At 53.9% G+C, this 24,907-nt stretch overlaps 6 protein-coding genes across 6 annotated transcripts; 2 read left to right on the forward strand and 4 right to left on the reverse strand.

The window, feature by feature from the left end:
- Positions 1-534: 534 nt before the first annotated feature.
- M409DRAFT_64205 (uncharacterized protein) lies at positions 535-2,606 on the forward strand (the record flags this gene model as incomplete). The annotated part of the gene is made up of 5 exons (XM_033815960.1): positions 535-928; positions 994-1,454; positions 1,502-1,627; positions 1,685-2,056; positions 2,106-2,606. 5 exons carry the CDS (start codon positions 535-537, stop codon positions 2,604-2,606), a joined length of 1,854 nt encoding a protein of 617 aa, XP_033671370.1.
- A 236-nt stretch (positions 2,607-2,842) lies between these two features.
- Positions 2,843-3,678, reverse strand: M409DRAFT_64206 (uncharacterized protein; the record flags this gene model as incomplete). The annotated part of the gene is made up of 3 exons (XM_033815961.1): positions 2,843-3,108; positions 3,162-3,451; positions 3,503-3,678. 3 exons carry the CDS (start codon positions 3,676-3,678, stop codon positions 2,843-2,845), a joined length of 732 nt encoding a protein of 243 aa, XP_033671371.1.
- Positions 3,679-3,930: 252 nt separating this feature from the next.
- M409DRAFT_19304 (uncharacterized protein) lies at positions 3,931-6,201 on the forward strand (the record flags this gene model as incomplete). Its single annotated transcript, XM_033804873.1, has 3 exons — positions 3,931-3,984; positions 4,035-4,637; positions 4,687-6,201. The coding sequence occupies 3 exons, from the start codon at positions 3,931-3,933 to the stop codon at positions 6,199-6,201; spliced, it is 2,172 nt and encodes a 723-aa protein (XP_033671372.1).
- Positions 6,202-10,424: 4,223 nt separating this feature from the next.
- Positions 10,425-10,841, reverse strand: M409DRAFT_19305 (uncharacterized protein; the record flags this gene model as incomplete). The annotated part of the gene is made up of 1 exon (XM_033804874.1): positions 10,425-10,841. The coding sequence occupies one exon, from the start codon at positions 10,839-10,841 to the stop codon at positions 10,425-10,427; it is 417 nt and encodes a 138-aa protein (XP_033671373.1).
- Positions 10,842-20,714: 9,873 nt separating this feature from the next.
- On the reverse strand, positions 20,715-21,062 carry M409DRAFT_19306 (uncharacterized protein; the record flags this gene model as incomplete). Its single annotated transcript, XM_033804875.1, has 1 exon — positions 20,715-21,062. The coding sequence occupies one exon, from the start codon at positions 21,060-21,062 to the stop codon at positions 20,715-20,717; it is 348 nt and encodes a 115-aa protein (XP_033671374.1).
- A 565-nt stretch (positions 21,063-21,627) lies between these two features.
- M409DRAFT_51523 (uncharacterized protein) lies at positions 21,628-22,390 on the reverse strand (the record flags this gene model as incomplete). The annotated part of the gene is made up of 3 exons (XM_033811828.1): positions 21,628-21,728; positions 21,761-22,060; positions 22,195-22,390. The coding sequence occupies 3 exons, from the start codon at positions 22,388-22,390 to the stop codon at positions 21,628-21,630; spliced, it is 597 nt and encodes a 198-aa protein (XP_033671375.1).
- Between the last annotated feature and the right edge of the window lie 2,517 nt (positions 22,391-24,907).

Consider the following 24,907-nt stretch of genomic DNA (forward strand, 5'->3'; position numbering starts at 1 on the left):
CGAGCTGCGAGCTTCGATATGAATCGTTATCCGCGGTTTCAGGATGTGGCTCGAAAAGCAGAACAATTGCCCAGCGTGAGGCAAGCCTTAAGAGTCGAGGGTATTGGCAGGGAGTTCGACAGCTAGGCTTGATCGGGTCATGAGTCTGATGTAGTTGCTGTTGCAGATACGGTTGATCATATTTCAGCAAACTATCAGTGATTTGTTTGGCAGCCACAATCGGGTAAGCCCTTCCTATTGCCTGGTAATTGTTAGGACCTATCGACGCTTATCGACGTGCATATCTCAGCGTGTGCTGTTGTTTGTTGGGATCGGGTGCTCGCCAAAGCGACAATCCATCGAGACTGCCATGGCCGACAGTCCATCGAGGTTGATATCCGGGCTGTCGGCTGGCAGCGGTTGAAGGAGGCCCAGGGGCCGCATCACATGACTTGCCGCCAAATCTCCAAAACCCTCCCGGTCCCCACACTCCAGCTGAGCACGCCATCTGCGCTACCTCTGTTTCGCTGCCAAAACGCCCCAAAGCGGTCCCAAATGCCTCCCATCCGGCTCAAACCCTTCATCGGCACGCCGAAACCCCTTCCCGAAGGCCAGACATTCGGCTACGCTCCGATTGGGCAGTTTCGGGCCCATTCCTCGTCGTGGGCGAATCAGGGCGCGCAGATTGCGCCCGGCGTGAGACAGCCTGGTGTCAAGAGATGTGCGAGGATACCATACCAGCCTCGTCGAGGCGTCGGCACCAAGAGCTCATGGGAGCAGTGGCACCGCCAGCATGGCCAGCCTAAGAGAAGCAATGCTGCGGGTGCCTTGGCCGTCATATTCGGTGCTTCTGCTATTGCTGTGCTGGCAGCTCCTGTGACCTCCTGGGTGAGAGAGCATGTTGATATGAAAGATGTCGATGACAACATCCATATCGATGAGCCGGAAGGTTGGTTCAAACCGCCGTGCTTTGATGTCGTCGCTGTTTGTGGTGAGCTGCTGACCATTGGATAGACGACCAACACACCGCACAAACGTATCGGCTCGCAGAAGTTGCAAAACATGATCAAACTGCAGATCGGCAGTGGATCGTTCGAGGTACTGCTGTTTACGACATCACCGACTTTATCGCCTGTCACCCAGGAGGCAAGGTCATCCTCCGAGCGTGCGGCGGCAGTATCGATCCATACTGGAAGTTGTTCAGCATTCATAACAAGCCAGAAGTTCAGCAGGTTCTCGATGATTTTCATATTGGCCGAATCGACGCTCGGGATCTTGATGACAATGGTAACATCGACTGGAGTGTACTTGGCGGCGATTGCAATGCAGTGGAGGATCCATTCAAGGACGACCCAGAACGAGATGCCAGCCTGATCGTCCAAACCGCAAAGCCGTGCAATGCTGAAACACCCAGCAAGCTGCTCGTAGATTTCTTGACGCCCTTGCGGCTGTTTTTCGTTCGGAATCACCTTTGGGTGAGTTGATGTGATAAAGTGTGGAATTCAACGCTGATGCTCTGCAGGTACCTCAGCTCGACCCAAAGGAGCATCATCTTGAGATAGAGCTGTCGGATGGCGAGGAGATGTTCTACTCGTTGGAGGATTTGAAGACCAAGTTTCAGCAACACACTGTGACCGTGACTCTGCAGGTGGGTGAATATTTAATTAGGAGCCTTGAAGACGTGTTCTTGCTCACATCTTAGCAGTGTGCCGGGAATCGTAGAGGCGAGATGAACAAAGCTGCAAACGGCAAAACTTCCGGCCTGGCTTGGAGCGTGGGCGCAATCGGCACTGCTGATTTCACTGGCGTGCGTCTTCGAGATGTTCTGATGGCATCTGGTTACGATGTTGATAAAGCCTGCACCGCCTGTCCAAACGACCCCGAGAATGACCGGCACATCCACTTCTGCGCACCGAGCGATACGTACGAGCAGTCGATTCCCCTGCAAACGGCACTGAATCCCACCTCGGATGTCCTACTGGCTTGGGAGATGAACGGAGAGCCGATGCCAAGAGACCACGGAGGGCCTCTCAGAGCCATCGTGCCGGGGAGTGTGGCCACTCGCAGTGTTAAATGGGTAAGCCAGTTCAGTCACAGGTTCGGTACGTAAAGCTCACGCCAGACAGGTCGAACGAGTGCGCATCAGCTGTGATGAGTCGCAGAGCAACTGGCACAATCGAGATTACAAGTGTTTTGGACCGAATGTGCGAGCGGCGGATTTATGCCAGAAAGATTGGGACGAAGCCCAGAGTATCCAAGAATTGCCAGTCCAGAGCGCCATCACAAACATCATCCGCTCGACAAAGCAGTCACCGGTCTCAGTCCAAGGTTTCGCGTACAGCGGCGGGGGTCGAAGGATAGTTCGAGTGGATGTGTCGTGCGATGGGGGGAAGACATGGAGACAGGCATGTCTACGAAAAGATGACGCAAAAGGGACCAGAAGGTGGGCGTGGACTCTTTGGAATATTGACTGGCCGAAGGATCAAGTGCCAGAAGATGCCGAGTTTGTGGTGAAAGCTGTGGATGAAGCGCATAATTGCCAGCCACAGACCATGGATGGGATTTGGAACTTTCGAGGCCTGCTCGGCAATGCCTGGCATCGTGTGTCGATGGCCTCGCAGTCCTGATCTTGCTTGCGGTTGAGGAGAGCCGTGTGAGCATCCATGTGTGCATGCGAGTCTGTGATAGTTTCCAGATCGTCATAGACGCTTTAGTCTTCTTGTCTTACTTCAGGTTCAAAGTGCCGTTTGTTTACTGATGCCGTTACGGATGGAGATATGCCATGCCAGCGCGTGAAGTCTCAGGGTCTCAAATCAACATGCTCATTGAACCCAGCGAAATTCAGCGCTTCCTGGCTATCCGCTCATTCTGAAGCATCTGCATGCACGTTCACCGCAAATGAACCATAGTAAACGCAGAGAGCCTTGCTGGCTCCACGCATACAGTAATGGACGACCTGCAGCTTCTCGTCCTTCTTGGCGTACTTGGCCAGTTGACGAATATCAGTGGTGCGTGGTAGGTAGAGGGCGACTTCACTCGAGGCGCCGTTGAACGCTTCGTATAGATGGGTGAGTGAGTAGGGTTCCATGTAAGACAGGTCGAAGACATCGAAGTTGGTGTAGGATGGGCCTGAATAAAATTAGCAAATGACTTCGCACGTGTGACGATGTTGACTGGCATACCTCCCCAAGGCGGACTGGCGAATATGACGGCGTTCTTTGCGGTGGACTTCAATCGAGTCTTGAGAACAGTGAAGATGTCCCCTTCAATCCAGAAGATCTTCTTGGCCACACCGTAGATTTCCGCATTGTGCTTGGCGCAGGCGAGGGTCTTTGGGTCCTTTTCGACAGCAAAAATCTGTTTCCAGCGGCCACTCAGGGCAAAGGCGATGACATTGCCGCCGGCCCCAGCAAACGCGTCGATGAGGATGGTCTTGGCGGCGGGTGCGGTGGCGACGTGGTCTGCTATCTTTCTGCGACTCCCATCAGCGATTGAGACTATTGGACACGGTGTAATGACATACTTTGCCACGGGCTCAGGAGTGACGCCAAACCAGGCATCGTTGGTGAGCCAGACACCCTCGTCGTACTTGGAGAAGATGTTGTGCCGCTGCAGCCAGTACTTGGTGATGTTGGACGGGACCTGGTCTGCGGATTCGTAGTAGTACACGCCGTCTGGTGATTGAGCTGTCGAGGCCATCTTGGTTCAGTTCCGAGCGTGAGTTGGTATGGCTGCTCGGCGACGGGAGAGTGTGGTGGTGGTGAAGATTTGAGCCCATGTCCCGTGATTGGACCGGAGATGACTCCTAAAGCCAAGCCGTGTCGGGTCGCCCCGCCTCTAGCGCGGCACGGTCGCGTCTTTCGAAATCCAAACCTCGCGTCTTCCACTTCTTCTTCTTCCTTGACCATCTATCTTAACGCACGTGAAAGCTTTCTTCAAGCGTGCGCAAAGATGGCTCAAAACGTCAACCATCAGCATCCCATGAATCAGCCCGGCAATCCGGTGGTAAGTATGAAATGCATGCTCTCGTGAGCTCGTCCGCTAACCTCATGCAGAACGACATGTTCGCTCAGTACGTCCAGATGGGCAAATCAGCACTCACCCGTGACGATCAGCCAATGGCAGACTTCGCTCTCAAGTCGTTGCAAGAGCTTTCGGTCAAGCGAGACCTCTTCCGCCTGTATTGGGGCATCGCCGATCCCAAGGGCAGAGACCTTCAGTCCGCATATCCGACCGGCCTCAGAGCACCGCCTGGCACGCCTCTGCCAGAAGTCGAGCCCAGCCAGTCTCTTGAAGAAGCAGGTATTCAGTTACCCACTCACGCTCCGCAAATTCCGGGATATCAGCCATCTCCTGCTGCAGGTGGTCAGAGGCAGCCACGAGCACCCCGACCACAGCACTCACAGCAGCTTCCTCAGCAACCACGTCCCGTCGTGGCACCAAGCGGCACCAATGTCGCGCAACCTCCTCAGCAACCCCTTCAGCAACCCCGTCAGCAACCCCTTCAGCAGGCCCCTCAGCAGCCACGTCTCGGTGGTGCATCAAGCGGCATCAATGTCGCTCAATCCCCTCAGAACCCTCAGCAACCACGTCTCGGCGTGGTATCAAGCGGCATCAATGTCGCGCAACAGATGGGTCCCGCGGGGTGTGATGGCAATGTAAGTGAACATGACCCTCACCGACAGTGCTTTGCTAATGATAAAACAGGCCCCTACCCCGTTGAAGATGCCGTTCAACGCCACGGCCAAGGCATCGGCCAGCAAGGCACTTTCGAATGAAGTGCCCAAGAAGCAGCCCACGGCTCCGAGGGGCTTTGGTGCCGTCCCGATCGCGCTTGCTCCTCGCGGTGGTCGTCAGTCCAGCGTTCGTCGACCGCCTATGGCCATCGACGAATTTCCGATCGGCGGCACTCCCGATGAGAAGCGAATCTTTTACGAGTCGCACAAGATCATGCTGCGGTGCGCCCGATGCTGCGCATACAACCTTCAGTGCGATCACGACTGCCTTCGTCCCGGCGGCTGCTCCGACTGTCGGGCAGCGGGCGCAACATGCGCCATCAAGTTCGCCCAAGAGCACGATCGAAAGCAGTGCAAGTTCACCGACAACTGCTATCAGTTGCATGAAGAAGATATGGATATCTTCGATCAGCTCGCACTTACGTTCAAGTATGTGTACGAGCCCGTTTACTGGGATTGGACTCCGATTCCTTATCTTCAGCGACCTCCGCACCCCAAGATCAAAGGCCGCCACATGGCCGACGGAGAGTTACCCCCGCCGGGCCTCATGTTGCCCTATAGTTATCACAATAAGCACGGCACCTTGGACACCCATCTCGCCGACAAGTGGTACTACGAACAGTGGGACCCCGAGTTCTTGCGCCGCAACGAGCGTGCGATTCAGTCGTTCAGGAACGCATTGCGTTTATGCAAGAACGACCCTGACCAGATCTTGGCGCTCAAGGCCGAGCCGACGGTCAAGACTCAGTATACGGATACCAAGAGCATTCCGTCTCATCCTCATCAGTACCGCGCTCCTGTCAGTCAGGCAGGGCAAACCACGGTTGCGTTGCCAAAGCAACAAGAAGACGCAGGTCAAGGACAGCATCCTTCTGCGCAATCTCAGTCAAGCGTCAGTGCTGAGGGAGCTGGTCTTGCGACCCAAACTCAGCCCGTCGCTAGCGGTGGATTGATGGGAGGCTTGTCTGGACCTTCTACTCCACCCACGTTCTCTCCGCTCAAGAAGAGCAGGTCGCCATCAGCCTTTGTTCGCTCCTACGGCGGAATTGCCGATGAAGACACTCTTACGTCAAGCATTCCTCCTTTCGGAAACCCTGGGTTGGGTCGATCTCGGAAGTCCACCAGTACTGGTGCAACTCCATTTCTGTCTTCCATCAATCGGTTCAGCGCTTTCAGTTCGCCTTACGCCAGCCTTCACTCCGATGACGACCAGTTTGCTCTTCCAGACTTCGCCGATCGCTTCGCACTCTTGGAAGTTGCTGATCCCAAGACAGCGATCACTTCCGAGCAAGAAGAGGCCATCATCGCCTCGCACGCGGCAGCTGCTCCGGCAGCTCCATCTTCCTCTCCCGCTGGCGGCGCTGCAGTCCCTGTCATTGCTGACAACACTGCTGATGCCAAGCAAGAGCAGGCCAAAGCCGATTTGGCCGAGCGGGAGAAGGCCAAATCTGATTTGGCCGACCTCCAGAACAGCTTGGGGGACTGAGGTGTGTCACCTCGCTCCTCCCCCTCCCCTCTCCCCCCTCCCCTCTCCCCCCTCGACTATCAACCATGCAAGTGCGTTCCCCACTGCAGTTGATGGTCGCCCTCTCTCGTGAACGAGTGTTCAATGCTCCGTCCCCGAGATGAGTGCCTTGCACCATCCTCGTGACCAGGGCCGCACACCACTTCAACATCCCTTTCGTGAACGAGTGTTCAATGCTCCGTCCCCGAGATGAGTGCCTTGCACCATCCTCGCGACCAGGGCCGCACACCACTTCAACATCCCTTTCGTGAATGAGTGTTCAATGCTCCGTCCCCGTGATGAGTGCCTTGCACCATCCTCGAGATGAGTCCTGATACACCACTTCACCATTCGCTTTTACGGGCGCATGCTACATGCACCGCCTGTGATAGCCGAGTCTCCTACAGCTCGTCTCGGACAGACCGCTTCTGAGGCTCCGCACTGCCAGCGCTCGCGGTCCGGCTCATGCCAATGACCCTCGCCGCTTGCGTGCATCCGTAAGTCTACTCTCCTTTGTAGTGATCAAACATACTTATTCTATTTTACTATCTCACACTGCTTCGTTCTCCAAAATGATCATTCCGTCTTGCCAATCGGCCGTGAAGTGAGCACCTCTGACTGTTGCATTCTTCATGAGATTCGCCGTATTCCCTCGTCATTCCCCTCACCGTCCCCATCACCATCACCATCCCCATCTCCTCGTCCTCTGATAAAAAGGTGCTCTATCTCGTGATTCGTGTTTATTCACCTTGCCTATCCACCGCATTTCGACGCAGGACCTCGAAAGAGAAGGGACGTATGCACATGGACATCTGACCAAACATACCACTGGAAGGACTGTCGAGGGCATGACGCTGCTCCTGAGAAATACGTCGTTACCGCTGACCATGGGAGACACTCCTCGCGCCGCTGCAAGTGCCGTGAGCCAGTCGAGGATCGGAGCTGGCCACATCCTATGGTTACAACCTGATATGAGTTCTGTTCCCATGAGCATTGACCTCGAGCACCCAGCATACCCTTGCTGCCAACCTGACTCTGCTGTGCAAGCTTCCGGCAGCACTCCAGAATGTGATCCACTCGACACCTTCTACCGCCACATACCGAGCTCGCAAGACATCGTCTCTTCACTGCGAACTCGCCGTCAAAGCCACCTGATTGAATTGCCGCACGGCCTTGGCAGGCGGAGTCCTTCCGCGTTCCAACTTCACCACTCCCCGCTGGAAACGACTGCACCCGCCTGTGTTCGATTACCTGCTTCAATGTTTGGCTCCTCCTCCGCAAAAACATCACGTCCACTCACAGCCCGAGACTGCCTTCCCAATTCCGAGCGAGACCCACCAATTTCTACCAACGAGCAGCGGTCATGTCGTAGCTATCGTCCAGGCGGGATGAAGTGCAAGAGCTGGGGTCTTCGTGCGGCGTTGAATGGGGCTATTAGTATGGAATGAGGATATGAGGATACCATGATACACTTTGGATACCAAAGCTCCGCGCCAAACCCGTGTTCGCACTCGACAAGAGCTGGAGAAGACATAGATTCATCACGGTGGGATCACAGCAGACGTCAATCCATGCCTGTGAAGCCGTGGGGTATCTGGCAGTCTCATTTCGGCTTTTGCACGCCAGATCCCTGGTCGATTCATGGCAGCTGCCCGTTGCTGTAGATGGCTTAGCCGGCGTGAAGAGGAGGAGCGAGTTTCATTGAGGGTGGGCAACTATCCACAGCAGTCCAGATAATGATGCCTGCGCAGGTGGCATGGCAGTTCGCAGTTCAGTGGAATGGAGACCTTTGAAGAACACCTGAAGTCGTTGCGATGTCGCATATTGCTTTGTCGTGAAGAGGTCTGGTCTTATTGAAGGTCCGTACCCTCAAGTAACATGGCCGCTCACCAGGATGACGACTTCAACCTAGCAGAAGATGGAGTACACTCTCGGATCACATGGTAATTGATTGGAGACCTGAAAAATGCGGATTGCAGCAGCAGAACATCAGCGACAGGACGGATGAGGACACCACGAAGGCACAGCTTCTATCCCGGATCTATGGACCTGGTCCGCGGGTTCGCCCACAAACTGGTGGAAGACAGCCCGCTTGTTGGATGCGGTGGCTATCCCCGAATTCCATGCCCGGGGAGAGATTTCGAGGACGTTCTCATGAGCTTGCTTGTGACGAGAGTTTTTGGGGAGTGCAGGCTTGATCCTAGAGTCGAGGCGGTCCACTGCGACTCTTCTCTTGTCTGCAGCACGAAGACGAAGCCGAAGAAGCCACAACCTTTCCATTGTACACAAGATCTCAGCATTCACGCTGTTGAGGATACTACAGCTTCCACCTTGCTCAGGCCACTGTGATCTTCAGCTCGAACAAGACGGCCACGCTTTTGCCGTACTGCCTCTTTCGCGAGGGACGTACCGACTTCTGCACTGGACGGGAAGAGGTGGAACATAGACGCCTGTGAGGCGAAAGGACAAGAGACTCCGGGACTCAAATAAGAAGAGATGGAGAGAGTAGAGCACAGTCTGACTCGACAACAGTGAACATCGAGGAAGAAGAGACGGAAGGGCTGCGGCAGAAGTCGAGCGACGAGAGATGGAAGGCATACTGTGGTCTGGCTCAGGCGGACAGTGGCAAATCTCGTACCACGAGGGATGGAGAGTCGACCACGACCCTGCGGGATCAATATCATCGACGCCAGCACAAGAGTCGAGCAATTCCACCTCTCTGTGACGCACCTCCCACCCGTTCCTTCTGGCTGACTATTACGTCCGATGATCGTCCTAGGAATGAGCTGAGAGCGATGGAGTGCACATTACAGCTTCATTTGTAAGAAGTAGCAGGAACTCTGGTTATCAAGTTCAAAGCCTAATTCTGTGTTCTCATTTTCCTTTCTCCGCCGTCAACTGGCCGCCCTTAGACGAGAAGAAGCGCGAACGTCCTCACCATCCTTGCTTTCCTTCAGCCCGTCTTCTACAGACTGCAAGCTCATTGGGAGCTTCATGTGACGGTACCTTTCCTGAACGGCGCCCGGCTGTTGTTGACCCCGAAGACGTGAATCTCAATGGAAATCTCTCCAGGCCTGTACCGACATCTTCTTCACCCTGAAGCCCAGTTCTTGCCTCATATTACGACCTGCCCGGAGGATAGACTTACTGTCACGTATCAGGAAGATGTGTTTCATGGATATACGGCATGTTTGTCAGGGCCTCGCTTTGAGTCGGCGAGTCGTGGTCATGCCAGTAGTCCGCAGCTTCTTCGGGGCGAGAAGTATGCAAGTCTCTTCCTCAAGGACTTCCAGCACCTCTTCGCCGAGACCGTATGGCAGGACCAATGCAGCTCTTCATACTCTTGCAGATCGAACGAGCTGACCCAGGCTTTGCAGAAGACGAACTTTGAATCGGGGTGGAAGTGGAAGCGGAAGTGGAGGTGGAAGGGAAGGTATTCTGGTTGCGCTGAGTCTAGTCGTGCTTGGCTCAGTACTCGTTCTATCCATGGAAATGACATTGATCACGAGGACAAGGGAATGGAGATGAATGAGGTAATCATGTTTGATTAAGTGTCTACGTCGTGTCGTCGACTTGAGCTACTGACTGGCAGCTCTTGTGATCTTGGGATGCCCGCGATCTTGGGGAGAGACTGAGCTGGGGAGCTCCAGCTCTATGCCAGTCGTTTCCATGGGAGAGTCTGAGTGGTTAACTCCAGCTCTATAAGATGGACGAAGTCTGCTGTGTTGCCTCGCAAGCCCATGTCTTGGCGTAAAGACCATGGCTTGTGGGTTGAAGTCTTGTCCGGTGAGCTTCTGCGGCGGCAGTGCACGTACGCTCGTCGACGACTTGCGGCAGCCCATGGTCGAGATGGCTTGGAGTAGTTCTTCCTTGCTACGATGATAGTGTCAGCCCATTGCGTCAAAATGAGATACTGAATGCACGTATCCGTGGAAAGTGTTGAAAGGGACGCCGTTGAGGTTGAGGTCTTCAAAGTGTTTGACTGAGAAGAGAGTGGCGTGTCATCTTCGTCGTCCCTCTGTTTGCAGGGGACTTGGGCTCAGTGTTTGTTGTTTGACTGAGAAGAGAGGGTTGTTCGCGTCCTCTTGGAAATCGGCGAGTTCGACATCAAACTCTCATCGATCGAGTCCATTCTGAGTCGTTCATCCAATTTGTCGTGCTCGTCTCACTCTGGTGTTGATCGGCGTGTCATCGTCGTCATCTGCTCAGCTTTTGTCGCGATCTCGCCCATCTCCTTCTTCGCAGCAGCGAAATGGTGTTCGACGTGTCATCTTCGTCATCTGCCCGGCTCTTGCCCCGAAGCTTGGGCTCAGTACTTGTTGATTGACCAGAAACAGATTGTTTGGGTCTTCCTGGAGATCGGCAAGTGTGATAAGGGGCTTGGGATCATCATATGAGCCGTCAATCCAGCTTGTCACGCTCTCGCTCGTCTCCTTCGCAGTGGCGGTGATGATAATTGGCATGTCGACCGAAAAGAATGGGTTGTTGGGATCTTCTTGGAGATCGGCGAGTTTGACATTGACATCAAACTCAGGCTCATCGAGTCCATATGAGCCGTTCATCCAGCTCGTCGCGCCCTTGATCGTCTCCTTGGAGATCGAAAATTGACGTGTTGTGTTCATGTCGTCGTCTTGAAGCGACTTATGCGACTGTTGAGACGTCGATATACGCGTTTGCGCGCTTGGAGGATCGATCACATCACTGTGATCTTGATTGTCATTTGCGACGTGAAAGTTAGCGGGCAAACAATGCGTTGGTACAGTAGGGAAGGGGGAGGACCGCTCTTCCATTTTGACTGTGATGTCTTGCTGCTTGATTGCTGGAAAAGAGTGTGGCGTGGTGTGAACTGGTGATTGTAGTGGTGGTCGTGGTGTGCAGTGGTTGGTGGTTGTGAAGTCAGAAGTGAAGTCAAGTCGAGAAGGCGACCAGAAGGCGATGAGTAGACGCTTGGACCATACAGACCTGATGCTACGCACACAGTCTCCGTTAAACGCAGTCAATCTTTCGGCCCGCTCCCGTAGTGCGTTTCAGCCAGCTGTGCCCGTTTGCATGTGAAGTCCTCCTAACGATCAAAACCAACACCACTACCCGTACAAGGCATGTCGCGTCTTGTACGACTTCATTGACACTTTCCGATCTGCTCCAAAGCTGGTTTGGTCTTCCCCCTTCATTTGACGCGCTTTTCGTGGCCAGCATGGGCTGACACGTACCACCACCGAATTACTCATATCGAGAAATCGCGTATGAACGACGTGGCTGATGGTCTTGAAAGTATGTTGAACTTCTCCCCTTCAATTTGACGCGGTTTCTCACGGTTTTCACCCTCCTCCTGACGCGTTACCCGCAGTTTCGCCTTGCCGACTTGGATCCTACAGACCTTGAGGATTCTCGCATGGATCCATCCGATTAAGAACAGGACACGTGGACTTGATTGAATCAGCCAAGCGAGGGGCTTTGGAGGTGTATTGGGATGTGTCATCGGCTTCTGATCGGCGTATCGTGACGCCACCAGCCACCAGCCAAGTCTGCCCATGTACGCGAGGAGGACAAGCCTCTGGACTCCAACATCGTCAGATTCTATGGAGACTGATTTCTGATTCATTGAATATAAGTCAGAGACATCACGGCAAGGTTGGATACTGGAGACTGGTATGATCTGGTGGTGTTGGCTTGGCTTTCATTCACTCCTTGATCCCAGACGCCACGAGACAGTATGAGCTGGTTAAAGCAACCCCATATCATAGCTAACTTTACCGCAGTCTCGTCCCTCTACTGCCAACACAACCTTGTCGCCCGCCGCCCCGCTGCACCATCGATATGGACGACCTCCTCTACCTCTCCCCACTCCCAGAACACCTCGAAGCTATCCTATCTACCGCAAAACTATGCAGAAAAGACGTCTACGTCATCCATAGAGTGCGCATCCGATGTGGCCGCCTCCTCCGATACCTAACCGCTCTGAATCGATAAGCGTTGCCGTCAGACCATATTCCGGACCTCGCAGAGACTCAGCGACTCTTCCCTTTATTGGTTGAGGTCGGCCGATGATCCAGTGCAAGTTTCCAGGCGACTCTTCATTCACAGCGCATTCCTCAGCCATCACAACCTCGCCCACCAAAACTTCGACCGCTTGGGAAAGTTGCTGCGACTACATTCACGGGTGGAGATTTGGACCGCTTGAACTGAGCGCTGGAAAGGATACTGCCCATAAAACTCCACTGTTTGGGTCAAAGGATGCAACTTCCCATCGCAAATCCGCATACAAATCTTGGCGAGACCGGACTTCACCTGCCAGGAGAATAGGCCAACGCTTCCGCGAGGACTTGAGACTCTGCCGGCTTGAAGATAACTTGCGATAGACTGTCCTACCAGAATTTCCAGTCTCTCCACTCAAGGACACGACTTTCCCAGGCAACTCCATACCAGCCCACCCAAACTTTCCTGCCGTTGGGAATCTGCTATGTCCATTACCAGGAGTGGAGATTCTGACACCTTGAACGACACCACTTGAAGAGTGCTGTCCTCAAATTTCCACACTACAGGCCAGGTGGTAGGGATTCCCACGGCGAATCCGTGCTGGCCCATACAGATTTTGGTGAGACCGACTTCACTTGCGTTGGGAAAGTGCTATGGCCATCATGGAGAGTGGAAGAGTTGATACCTTCAAACTACACCCGAGACGACTAATCTCCACCAATTTCCACTCTGTTGGTCAGGTGTTGGAGATTCCCAAGGCAAATCCGTACTGCCTCATACAAATTTTGGTGAGAGGAGACTTCACCAGTGTTGGGAAAGTGCTGTGGCTATCGCTGGCCGTGAAAATTTTCGGAAATTCGTCGAAAGGTGTATTCGGCTATCTCCCATAAATATCCACGTCTACGGTGCTGATTTACAGATTTCCAGCAGTGCTATCGGCCGCCCCATACAAATTTGGTGAGACCCGCGACGACGAGTGTACCACGACCGGACCACCCATCCGTTGCCCTGGAGATTTCACCACACTCGAGAACAAAGCCATCGAAGTAATCCCCAAGATGTTCCACACGTCCCATCAAGACCCAAGGCTTCCCACCGCTCCTATCGGCCGGCCCACGCAAATTTGGTGAGACCACCGACGGCGAGTGACCGAGAGAGAACATGCAGTCGAGACACTGGTAGATTTGGGCATGTGAAAGAGCAAGGATGTTGAGATAACTCCCAGGAATTTCCACTCCTGCGGTCTGGATACACAACTTTCCCATGCTGGTCCACAGTCCCATACAAATTTGTATAAGGGTGCCGATGGGTATGGTACTGCCAGAAAACCAGACTATCCTGATGGTGGAAATTTGGCCTAGATCAACAGAAGGGTCATTGAAGCAATCCCCATAAATCTCCAGGATATCCATTGAGTGGGAAACTTTCCCAGCGCAGGCGTCGCCAGCCCCAGCGGATTTGTGTGAGGCCACCGACGACATCACTGCAGCACAACGACATATCGCCTACTCTGGAGATTTGGTCGGCGATGATTCTGATACTGTTGGAGTAAACTCCACAAATCTCCAGGATATCCATCGAGTGGGAAACTTTCCCAGCGCAGGCGTCGCCTGGCACAGCCAAATTTGCTTGGAGCCGCCGACGACGACATCACTGCTGCACGACCGTTCGACCGCTACCCTGGAGATTCATTCCCTGTCAAGTTCGATGCTATTGGAGTATCTGGCATGAATTTCCACTCTTGCACGGAGATACTGCGACTTCTCCAGAGGTCGTCATCCAGGCCATACAAACTTCGTTGTCACCCCCGACGAAGTCATCAGTCAAGTTCCACGGCATGCAAAGGTTGGAAATTCAATATACAGCATGTGATAGGCAAGGAGGTGCGCTGCTACAAATCTCCACGAAATCCATCGAAGAATGCGACTTTCCCCAGCATCGGTCTTGCTGCCCTACTCATTATACTTGAAGATTGGAAGTTTGGGGTGGAGATTCCGACATGCCTCGACAATGACTCCCAGCAATCTCCACGTTTTTCCTCGAAGGGTGCACTTTCCCTTGGGGTGGGTCTGTCAGCTCAGCGGATTTCGGTGAAGCCGGCGACGGCGATGCCATTTCCGACACACTGCATGTGAAGGGTGGAAATTCGAAAGGCTATCTTCCTGACGGCTACCGAGTAACTCCCAGGAATTTCCACACTTTTCCACGACGCATACAGTTTCCCCAGGGGTAGGTCTCCCAGCTCTGCAAATTTTGGTGAAGCTGGCGACGACGATGGCATTTTCCACGCAGGACACTTGGAGAGTGGAAATTTGGGCGACTATCTCGATGCCCTCTACTGAGTAACTTTCAAGAATCTCCACACTTTTCCGCGAAGGATGCGACTTTCCCAGGCGGCGGTTGTCCAGCTCAGCACGTCTGCCAGCCCACCAAAATTTGGGTGACGCCGGTGACGACGATGGCATTCTCTACACAGACCACTTGGAGAGTGGAAATTCTGGAGGCCATCTCGTCGACCTCTACCGAGTAACTTCCAAGAATCTCCACAGTTTTCCACGAAAGATGCGACTTTCCCACGGGTCAGTTATCCAGCCCAGCTGGTCTGCCAGCTCACCAAAATTTGGGTGAAGCCTGCGACGGCGACATAGCTCACCACCCCAGCAACATGAGCAGTGGAAATTTGGCATATGGCATCGAGGAGGATGTCTGATGAAACCCCATGAATTTCCACGAATTTCCACGAGCATGGCAGATTTCCCAAGGCACGGCTTATCGGTCACCAAGCCCACTGAAATTTGTATGAAGCTGGCGACGTCGACATAACTCACCACCACATCAATGCGAAGCGTGGAAATCCGAATGGGTTCATCTGGGAGGTCGTCTGAGGGATGTCTTCAAATTTCCACAAATTTGCCAGTGATTTGCGACTTTCCCAGAGCTCGACATCCAGCCCTATCGGCCAGCTCACCAGATTTGTGTGAAGCCAGCGATATCGACACAACTCGCCACCATGTCGATGCAAAGAGTGGAAATTCGAATGGGCTCTCCTGTGAGGTCGTCTGAGGGAGGTATTCAAATTCCCACAAATTTCCATGCGATTTGCGGCTTTCCCAAGGCCCGAAGCCGCCTAATCGGCTGGCTCACCAAATTTGTATGGAGCCAGCGATATCGACACAACTCGCCACCCTGTCGATGTGAGGAGCGCATACTCGAATCGGTGACACTATGGGGTCGTCCGAGGTGTCCCCCCAGCCCTTGGAAAAATCCCATGCGAATTGCGACTTTCCCACGGCTCGACATCCAGCCCGCCTGATCGGCTGACTCACCATATTTGTGTGAAGCTGGCGACGCCGGTATATCTCACCACCCCGTTGATGTGAGCAGCTTCTATTCGAACCAGTGAGAGTATGGGGTCGCCGGAGGAGTCTACCCAGCTGCCCAAATCATTCCGTGCGATTTGCGGCTTCTCGACGGCGTCGTCTCCCGGCCCACCAAACTTGTATGAGGAATGCGACGTCGACATCTTCATCGACGCAGTTGACCTGTTACTTGGACGTATGGATAGGCTCGAGAAATGGGTCGTCTGATGACTCTCAACAACTTTTGAAGCAAGACGTTGACGCTGTCCGTCTGTCCACACCGCCGAAGGTCGTGAGGTACGTATGGGCTGGGCGCGTTCAAGGTACGTCCACGTTTGATGCACACGCGTATTAGGTCCATTAATCGTATCGCAAAGGCCGTGTGGTGAAGTTTGAATAGCTCGTTTCTCGTCGGCACGTGTGGTTCCCTCGTGGGCAAGACGCGTCTGGGTAATGGATGGAGCGGTACGAGGTCGATGGCATGGAAAGGCCTGGCTATTTCAGGGAAGGACGCGAGCCTGGTGGTTGTTCAAGTGTTACTATTCGGAGATCATGTCTCTTCAGTCTCGAAGCAGGAAAAATAGAGTGTCAGCACTGCCGAACGTGTTGATGTAGGTATGGGCTCGACGCGTTCAAGGTATGTCCTCGTTCGATGCGCACGCGTATCAGGTGGATGAAATGTATTCTCAGAGCTGTGTGACGAAGTCTGGATATCTGGTTTGTCGTCGTGACGCGTGGTTTGTTGGTGGGCAAGACGCGTCTGGGATCAGGATGGAGCGGTCCGAGGGCGACGGCTTGGGAGCTCCGGCTATTCTAGCTGGAGAGGGGAGGATCTGGTGGTTGTTCAAGGGTCATTCGGAGACGATCTCCTCTCAGCCTCGAAGCAGGGAGGTGAATGAACTGGTGAGGTAGGTATGGGTTCGGCGCGTTGAAACTGGGTCCCGTTTCGATGCGCACGCGTATTAGGTGCATGGCACGCATCGAAAGAGCTGTATGGTGAAGTCTGGATACCTGATTTGTCGTTGTGACGCGTGATTCTTTATAGACGCGTCTTAGTGGCAGGAGGCGCGTTTTCAGGTTTGCTGGCTTGGGAATTCACGCCGGGAAGACGAGAATCTAGGGTTGGGTGAGGTTTTCCTGAAGAGAATTCTCCACGAAGTCAAAGCAGGGGAATGGATGTATAGGCACGTTCCTGGGGGTGGCAGGTTACGCGGGCTGGCGACGTGTAGAGGCTTGGGGACAGTTTGGAGGCTGTACATCGCGTTAGAATGAGGCCCACATGTTGAGAGCTTGGGGAAACAACCGGGTCCACGTGTGTAGGTGATGTTGGAGGAGCGCGAGCAGGAAGGACGCGTGGATTGAGGTTTTCACGCGTGCTGTGACCCTGAAAGTCGTTGAATGGACATGTAAGTCTGTTTGACGTGGATTTCGAGGTTGGTTGCATCGAATGGCGCGGTCTGCGATCTCCCTCGCGTCGATTAAACGCGTCGATCAAACACGTCGATCCTGGGACGGAATGGAGTGCTGCGCTTTCCTGGGAAAACCGGAAAGCCTGGAGAGTCATAGATTCGAATATCGACTTTCTACGCGTTTCCCATGCTGTGACGCGTTTTTCTTTGCGTGAGGCAACGATGGACGCGTAGGATCAAGGTGGACGCGATTTCAGGACCCGAAAAGGGCACGGCCGAAAATGGGAAGTACGAGGTCTACAGGGGCGTGAGTAGAATGGTTCCAGGCTGGACAACTCGCTCTAGCCAGGCCGTGGGTCTTTCCAGGACTATAGGAAAGCCTTTTGTGAGCATGAATTCAGTGTTTACGGGTCAACAGGAAAGCAAGTGACGCGTATCCTGAGGCGAGGGTACGAGGTAGAAAGGCTGTCCAAGGGACGCGTGAGGAATCGCGTAAAAGCGATAAGTAGACGCGTTTGTTAGAGTAGACATATGCTTCATGACGAAACGCAAAGCTTGACGCTTTGAATACGCGTATCTAGCGCATAGGAATGATCGCCCAGGACTGAAACTTTGCTCAGTTGACACGCACCACACGCGTCATTGTCTAGAACAAAGAACTGCAACGAAACAGAGAGCGTCAACAGGCCGTATACAAGGCCGGCTATGGAATTTTGCTAAATGCCATATTGGAACGCGTCGCAGAATCGCATCGAGAGCTGAACATTTGATTGAGAGGTGCAGGAGACACGCGTATGTCGACGCGTTTGCGGACGCAAATATCGCGAAAGATGTTCGTGGCTCAATTGAACCTGTACACCCGATCTCAAACGACGCTCGCCCTGCACACGAGCATTGTTTGCCTTGGTGAACGGAAAGTACAAGGCTGGAGATTCTGAGCGATGCCCTGTTCGGGGTGGCCCGCTTTCCAAAGTCTAGGAGGGCCGTCCCGCGTTACAGTGTCTGAACATGCGTTTCGGATGCATGTGGGTACCGTGGAGGCTGTCGGACCGAGGTCATGTCTGTTGCATCGCTGGACCTACCGACACGTGCGAGTGTCGTCATTCGCGTTTTCACGGCGTTGCATGATCTTGATTCTTTGCGCGTTTGACATGTTTCGTCGATGAGACTTCGGAGTGAGTCGGAGGCATTACGCGTCCTTTCACTCGAAATTCTTAAGCCATCTTTGCAGGCACACAGACTGTGTTACTTCCTTTGTCAGGCGTCTGTCACACGCATTTACACGCGCTGCAACACGCGACGGACGCGTTGATTGGAAACAAGCCGCGTTTACGACTTAAAGCTGGGCTTTGAACGCAACCCGGTGAAGCCAACACAACGAGACGGTCCGAGAGGGTCTTGAATCGTGAACGAAGTGTTTTCAGAATATGGTAAAGCAACAGATCGGGACGAAAGCCGCGTTCGCTGTCTAGTTGTACTCCAACGGAAGCAGCGGGATTAGACACGCTAACCGTTCGTAGCCTTCAGATCTTCCGAGCTCTAAGCGGCGTTCCCGACTGTTATACGTTCGTGGCTGCTATATGGAGAGATGTCACGCGAAATACGCGTTAGAAAACGAGTGAGAACTTTTAGCGACCTATGCAGCGCGTCACACTGTCGTTTGGCGCGTCGAACACAGCAATGTACGCGTAGTTTCTATACCCGACACCAAGTTACACAGTTTGCTCGGTCTCTACGCGTTGAGAAATCTTGAAATGCGCGTGAATTGGAGTCAAAACGGGCTCCAGATTGTACGAGACATGTTTTCGAGATTCGTTGAGCTTCCCCACTGGGCAGAGGCTTCCCGACTCAGCCAAGGCTGTAGCTGCTGTCTAAGCGGGGCGTGGTACGCTAAGCACCTACGAGTCAGCCGCACTCTAGTCGGCGATTACGCGTTTGTAGCTGCCGTTCAGACCAGCTTCGACGACACACTTAGAACGCGTCCAGAACCAGCTGCGAATTCACACACAGCTCATGGAACGCGTCAAACGCACACGATACGCCATTGAACGCGTCGAGCGCCTCAAGATACGCGTAAATAGTGATGTTTGCACGTCAAAGACGGATTTACGCGTTGTGCAATTATTCAACGCATCCAAGACGATGACATCCGGCGTTGAAGCAGGGGAGCGAGACCAAGAAAATTTGCAAGACAAAAAGCTATAATTTCTTGCCAGCAACAGCGACATGGGCGTTGCAACTATGAGGTGACGGTCAGGCGGCCACGTGTTGGCGATGATGTGTCGACGATGCAACGAAGAGGTCCTGGCGACGACGTCGGTGACGCCGAGCGTTTCTTCAACAAGTAAGCCCATGATGGACCCATGACGACGGCGGCGGTGACGAGGTTCGGCAATGCGGTGATGATTGACAATGGGGTGTCTCAGCAATGCGCTTGTGAATGACAACAGGATGGCGGGGTGTTCCAGCAGCGTGACATTGAGCCAGTGTTGGTGTTGGCCAGTATCAACAAGCAAGCGGTGCAAATCGACGGCGGCGATGAGGTGCTCTTTGTAACGACGACGGGATTGACTTGCGTGGTTGTGACGAGGACGGACAGCGGCGGGCTACGCAAATATCCACGACAGCAGCAAGAGCTATGTGTGAGAGTTAGCGACGACAGCGTCCATCCGTGGCGGCGGAGGTGCTCGTTAGCTGCGATAGGGTATCTCGCCAGCGAGCGTCGGTGACCAAAGGTATCCAGCAAGCGTCAGTGACGGTGTGTATCAAGAAAGAATATTGATGACGATGACAGGGCCGACGAAGTGCCGACCAGGACAGAGGTTTGGCGATGATGTCGAGGACGATAGCAGGGCATTTCTTCCAGTTCTGGGACGACGGCAGGGCAGCTGTTCCAGTTTGGGGACGACGGGCAGTCCATGTAGGGAGCCACGACAACCCGGAGGCCACAACAGCAATACCGACAACATGAAGCAGCGACAACCAGGAGCCCGACAAGGAGGCTGACAACATGGAGTGCTGACAACATGGAGTGCCGACAACAGGAAGGCCGACAACACAAAGTCGTGTTTCCAACGATCGAGCATCAAAGTCACCATCTTTGACCGCAGGTGATGATATCTCTTCGTTCCGGCGAAAGGCAGCCTCGCCAAGCAGCGGAATGAGCGTGGAGTTGATTCCAGGGACGGGGGTACATGTTCGAGCTTGTCGGTGTGAAGGTCTGATTCGAATGGTCTCGCAGATAAGGGGTCGAGTGAGGATCGTTGTTGTTCGTGTGCGAGCGGTGATGTAAAAGTCGGGTGATACAACGTTGGTTCATCCTCGCGCAGCAGCTCTGTGACCTTGCCTTTCATTCCAAGACCTGTAACGACGAAGACGTTCTAGTCTTTCGACAATCGCTTTGCTGTGGGCGAGGTGGGCGAAGAGATTTGCATGAAGGCACACCCTTGAAGAGCACAGGCCTTTCCCGAGACGATTTAGGAGGCCCGTTGGATCTGGATGGGTTGGACTACTCCTTCAAGACAGCAGATGGAAAGGTTGTTTGAGATCTTTCGGTGTGAAGGATGGCGTCATCTCGTTGGGCAGCGTCCAGTCAGTTGAGCAGTCGATGATTACGCATGACAGTCGGGTCTTAGGTCGTGCAGGCCTCTCCCATATCGATGGTGGACGAACAATTACAAGGGCTTGGTAGCCTGGCTCAGAAGCAGCGACAGCTAGTAGACGGTCTTCTTCGTCTTTGGGCGCCACCTGCTCACGTACGGCCGGCCGGTCGAGCCTGAAACCTCGTCGCGCCTTCGACTTCCTCGCTGTCCTGCCTGTTTTCTGTCCACGACAAGTAGAACAAGATGCCACAGCTGTGCGAATATTCAACGACGGACACGATGTCCTCCTCGTTGAGGTCTTCACAGTCGTTGGTGATCGAGGGCCTCACATTGAGCAGCGCGCAGTACCCTCGAGTATTTGCAGGTGGAAGGGAGAAGGTTGACAAAGTAAGCCTCCATATGCGAGTTGCAAAAGCCGCTGCAGAGATCGACATCGTCAACATCTCGGTGGAGAGACGAGGGGCTTGGTGAAGATCGTTCGGTTTCCAGCGACTCATACCGAAGCAGTGATGTGACAGTGGATTTGTCCTCGCGCTTCATCCAGATGCGGCGGTGGCTTCGTGACCGTGTTCGAAATCAAATGACCATTCCCACACCTGTAACGACAAAGAGGTTCCCGTCCTTCCATGCCCACAATAGCCGACCATCGAAGAGTTGAATATCGAAGGGTGGGAGAGTAGGTCGAAACATCGACAGCGTCAAGTCAGGCGTCTGTTGAGCGCTACCGGGTAGTCCAGTCCTGTCCCTTTCTTTGAGCGACGAAGAGACGTTCGGGGTTTGTCTGATGTTGTTTCGGTTCATGCTCCGCCGAACTCGTCATGTTGAAATTGCAGGTCTCTGGGTTGTTACCGAAATGGTCGTTGCAATGGCGATGTTTGTACTGCTGTCTCCGTTTCAAATTGTTGGGTGCCACCGGCTCAAGGCCAGACGAACGCCTCGTCGCGATGTTGGCCTCGTCGTGATCTTGGCCTCCTCGCTCTGCTGCGTCTTCTCCTTTCTCTCATCAGGCAAACCGAACTAGCTCATCCTCCATTAGTACAACGACGACCTTCTCTTTCGTATTCACGTTGACCTGCTCCGACTGTTCGCTACACCTTGTGGCACAGCTTTGCGAGTGGAAGCGGTGGTGGCAGTGGCGTCGCACGGTAACTTTTCGAAAGCCGCTGCAGACATCTTAGCATCGTCAATAACGTACAGATGCTGACACCGATGTACAATTCTCCAGCGAACCTGTGTGCATTGCTCTGCTTCTTTGTAAGAAGTCGCAAGGTGGTCCTGGTTGCTGCTTGCTCTGCTGGTGATGGTGGTGGTGGGTGCGTACCACTGCTGCGGCGCGAGTTTGAGTTTTCTGTGAGAGGTCGAAACCGGCTCCCTGGTATGTCTGTTCTACCTGGTCGCTGCTTCATTCGTTGGGCGTGGGCCGGGGTGAGGGCGGGGACGTTGGCAGTAGGGGCGGGGGCGCTCGGCTTGGCGTTCTTTGCAAGGAGTTGGTGTTCTGTTTGGCGTTCTTTGCAAGAAGCTGGGATTTTGTGGCCGCGGTGGCGGCGGTGTTAGCAAGTGCGGCGCTCGGTTTGGCGTTCTTCGCAAGAAGTTGGTGTTCTGTTTGGAGTCCGTTGGCTGTTACTTTACTTTGTGGAGAGAGGTGTGCGTCGTCTGTTTGGAGTTCTTGCGAGAAGTCGAAAGCTGTTGGGTCGGCGGCAGCGGGCATAGGCATGGGGGCAGTGGAGACCGCAACGCTCAGTTTGAAGTTTTTGTAAGGAGCAGAAGTCGAAAGGTGCTCCTTGGTCATCGACGGCACCGGCAGCGCCGCTTGCTGGAGAGACATGTACGTCCGAAGATCTCTGCAAGAAGTCGAAAGGTGTTATTCGATTGAAGCTTGATCTGTCAGCCGACATTTGTCAGGGTGGTGGTGGCAGCACCAGCGGCAATGACAGGGCAACGGCGCCGGCGCTCGCTGCAGAATCGCACGTCGGTGTACTGCTTGGAGTCCTCTGCAAAAAGTCGAAATGTCGCTATTACTTAGGTCGCGGGTCGTTCTTGATGGCGTTGGTTTTGTTGGTCTGGCTTGCCTATGGCTTGAGGCGGTAATGTTTGGGGCATGAGTTTGCCAGGTATCATGTTTCCGAAAGAGACCAGTCTACAACACCTCCGGCGCGGCGCAGCACAGCAGCGGAGAGGCCAGCCGAATAGAAGTTGGACAATGTTGAAGATTTGTTTCCATCAAGTGAGTAGAGGCCAAGTACGGCTGGGCCAACCGCGCGTTCAGCATGGCGGAAGCGCGACAACATGCATTCCAGGCGGTCATCGAGATGGATTCCGCTGAGCCGTACGAGCTCCACCATCGTATATGTATGCAGGCCGATACAGAGGTGGTCGTGAGGAAGGTCGTGTTGGGTGGGTTCGTCCTCTCCAAGTGCGTGTCCTCATGCAGAATGCCATCGCCGTTGCCACTTTTCATCAGGTGGGTGGAGGACACGCTTCCATCAAGTGTGACACCGCGGAGTTGTGCTGTCGTGGAAGTCATAATGTGATCTCCCTCAAACGTCGGAATTATAGCATGTGCTCTTGTACATGTGTGCTTGGGCCATGAATCGTGCGAATTCGTTGCGTGGCTCTTCGTTTTGGCTGACACAGTTCTGGAGCATATCCGCGAGCATGTACAGTGGAGTGCAGGTCTTCGTGTAATCGATACACGACGTATCTGGCGTGAGCTCATCGAAGGTGGGATGCCGTTGGTGTAGCATCCAGTGCACCTTTGCTGTACTGACGGCAAGCGGTGGAAGAGTCGGATGTCGTGCTCTCAGCTGCTGTGAACGGGCGAACGACTATGCGAATGAACGATTCCTGCCATTGGGATCTCGTCGTCGTAACATACCGTGCACACTCGGTGCGCCATCTTGACAGTCTCGAGAGAAGTGGTTGTTCGTCGGCGACTTCAGTAGTGAAGGTTTCGTCGCTACAGGTCGTCCTCTGCTGGCAGTTGTGATGGGCTCACTTCAGGCAAGAATGTGTGTGGGATACTGGGCAAGCATCTTGAGTACTGATGAGAGCAGCGAGATCGGACGGGTTTTGATTGATGTCGGGCAGGCCAAGTAAGTTGGGCAGGCGTATGCAGGACGAGATTTCGCCGAGATTGACATGTGAAAGCGTCTGCTCTTGTACTGTTCAGATGCCGTGATTGAAGTTTAATGGCGGGATCGAATGATTGTGAAACAGCAAGGTTGTTGCGTAGTCCGTCGGAGGGTGCAGCGCGGCGGCGGGGGTGCGGGTGGCGGTGGGTAAGCAACACGAGGTCGAGGGCGCGATCGATAGCAGCAGCCAGGTGAGGTGATTGACGTGAAAGGCGGGTTTGCGGTCGGCGTTGGTGGTAGCCGTGAGGATTCAGTGGCGACGCTCGGGTTGGCCGTCCCTCGCCTTTCAAAAAAAGTGTCTTCAGGATGGCCCCAAACCCTTGATCTTCAGCATTGCAAGACCAAGAACACATGCATGATCGACCGGCAACCGACTGGTAGGTGAGCACCACCATGTGGGAGCACAGTATCCTGAACGATGTGAAGCAGACCACCACCCAGCCAGTAGCCTCTGCTCGCCCTCAACCGCGAAGGTGACGCCGAAATGCAGCCGCTGAGGTACGCAGAGCTAGTAGATGTGTGCGGAGGAGCCAGTGACTGTGGTCTGACGCGGCGGCAGAAAAGGGCGCGTAGTGGACCGTTGGCATGCGTGCTGACTTGTTGAACTGGCGAGGGGCTGTCGTCCGGAGGTCGTCTTCGTACTTTGCCCTGGCGGTCCCATCATCATGCGCGTGGTGTTGAAGATGACCCAATGGCTTGCCAGAAATGAGGATGGTGTTGATGCGTCTTCATGGTCTTCAGGCGGCGAAAGGCGGCTGAGCGGGTGGGTTCGACGTCATCTTAATTCATATGAAGCATCCTCACACATGGTACAGGATCTTCAGTCTTTGCTCGTCTTCTGTATGTGAAAGTTGTCGAAAAAGGCGTGTCACGATCGGATGCGTTGTTGATAGATTGTAGGTGGTGAAATTAAGCTCAGTCTTGGCGGCGTTTGGACCCTGCATTAGCGTGTTTCAAGGTTCACGCTAGCGCTTGCTGTGAGGTGAATGAAAGAAGGAACGCGACACAACGACGTCGACCTTTAACGGGAACGTAGCCGAGCATTGGGACATGAATAATAAAAGGCTGTGCAGATGGAATCACGTCTCAAGAACCAGCATCTGCTGGTCCTTCTCACCCACGGCATTGAGACTGCACTGTGCGAAGGTGGCTTGAGCGTACAAGTCGCAGATAAATGTGACACCAATTGAAAGATAGCTCAAAGCAGGGTA

This window comes from Zasmidium cellare (assembly GCF_010093935.1).
Source record: "Zasmidium cellare ATCC 36951 unplaced genomic scaffold M409scaffold_7, whole genome shotgun sequence".
Taxonomy (NCBI): domain Eukaryota; kingdom Fungi; phylum Ascomycota; class Dothideomycetes; order Mycosphaerellales; family Mycosphaerellaceae; genus Zasmidium; species Zasmidium cellare.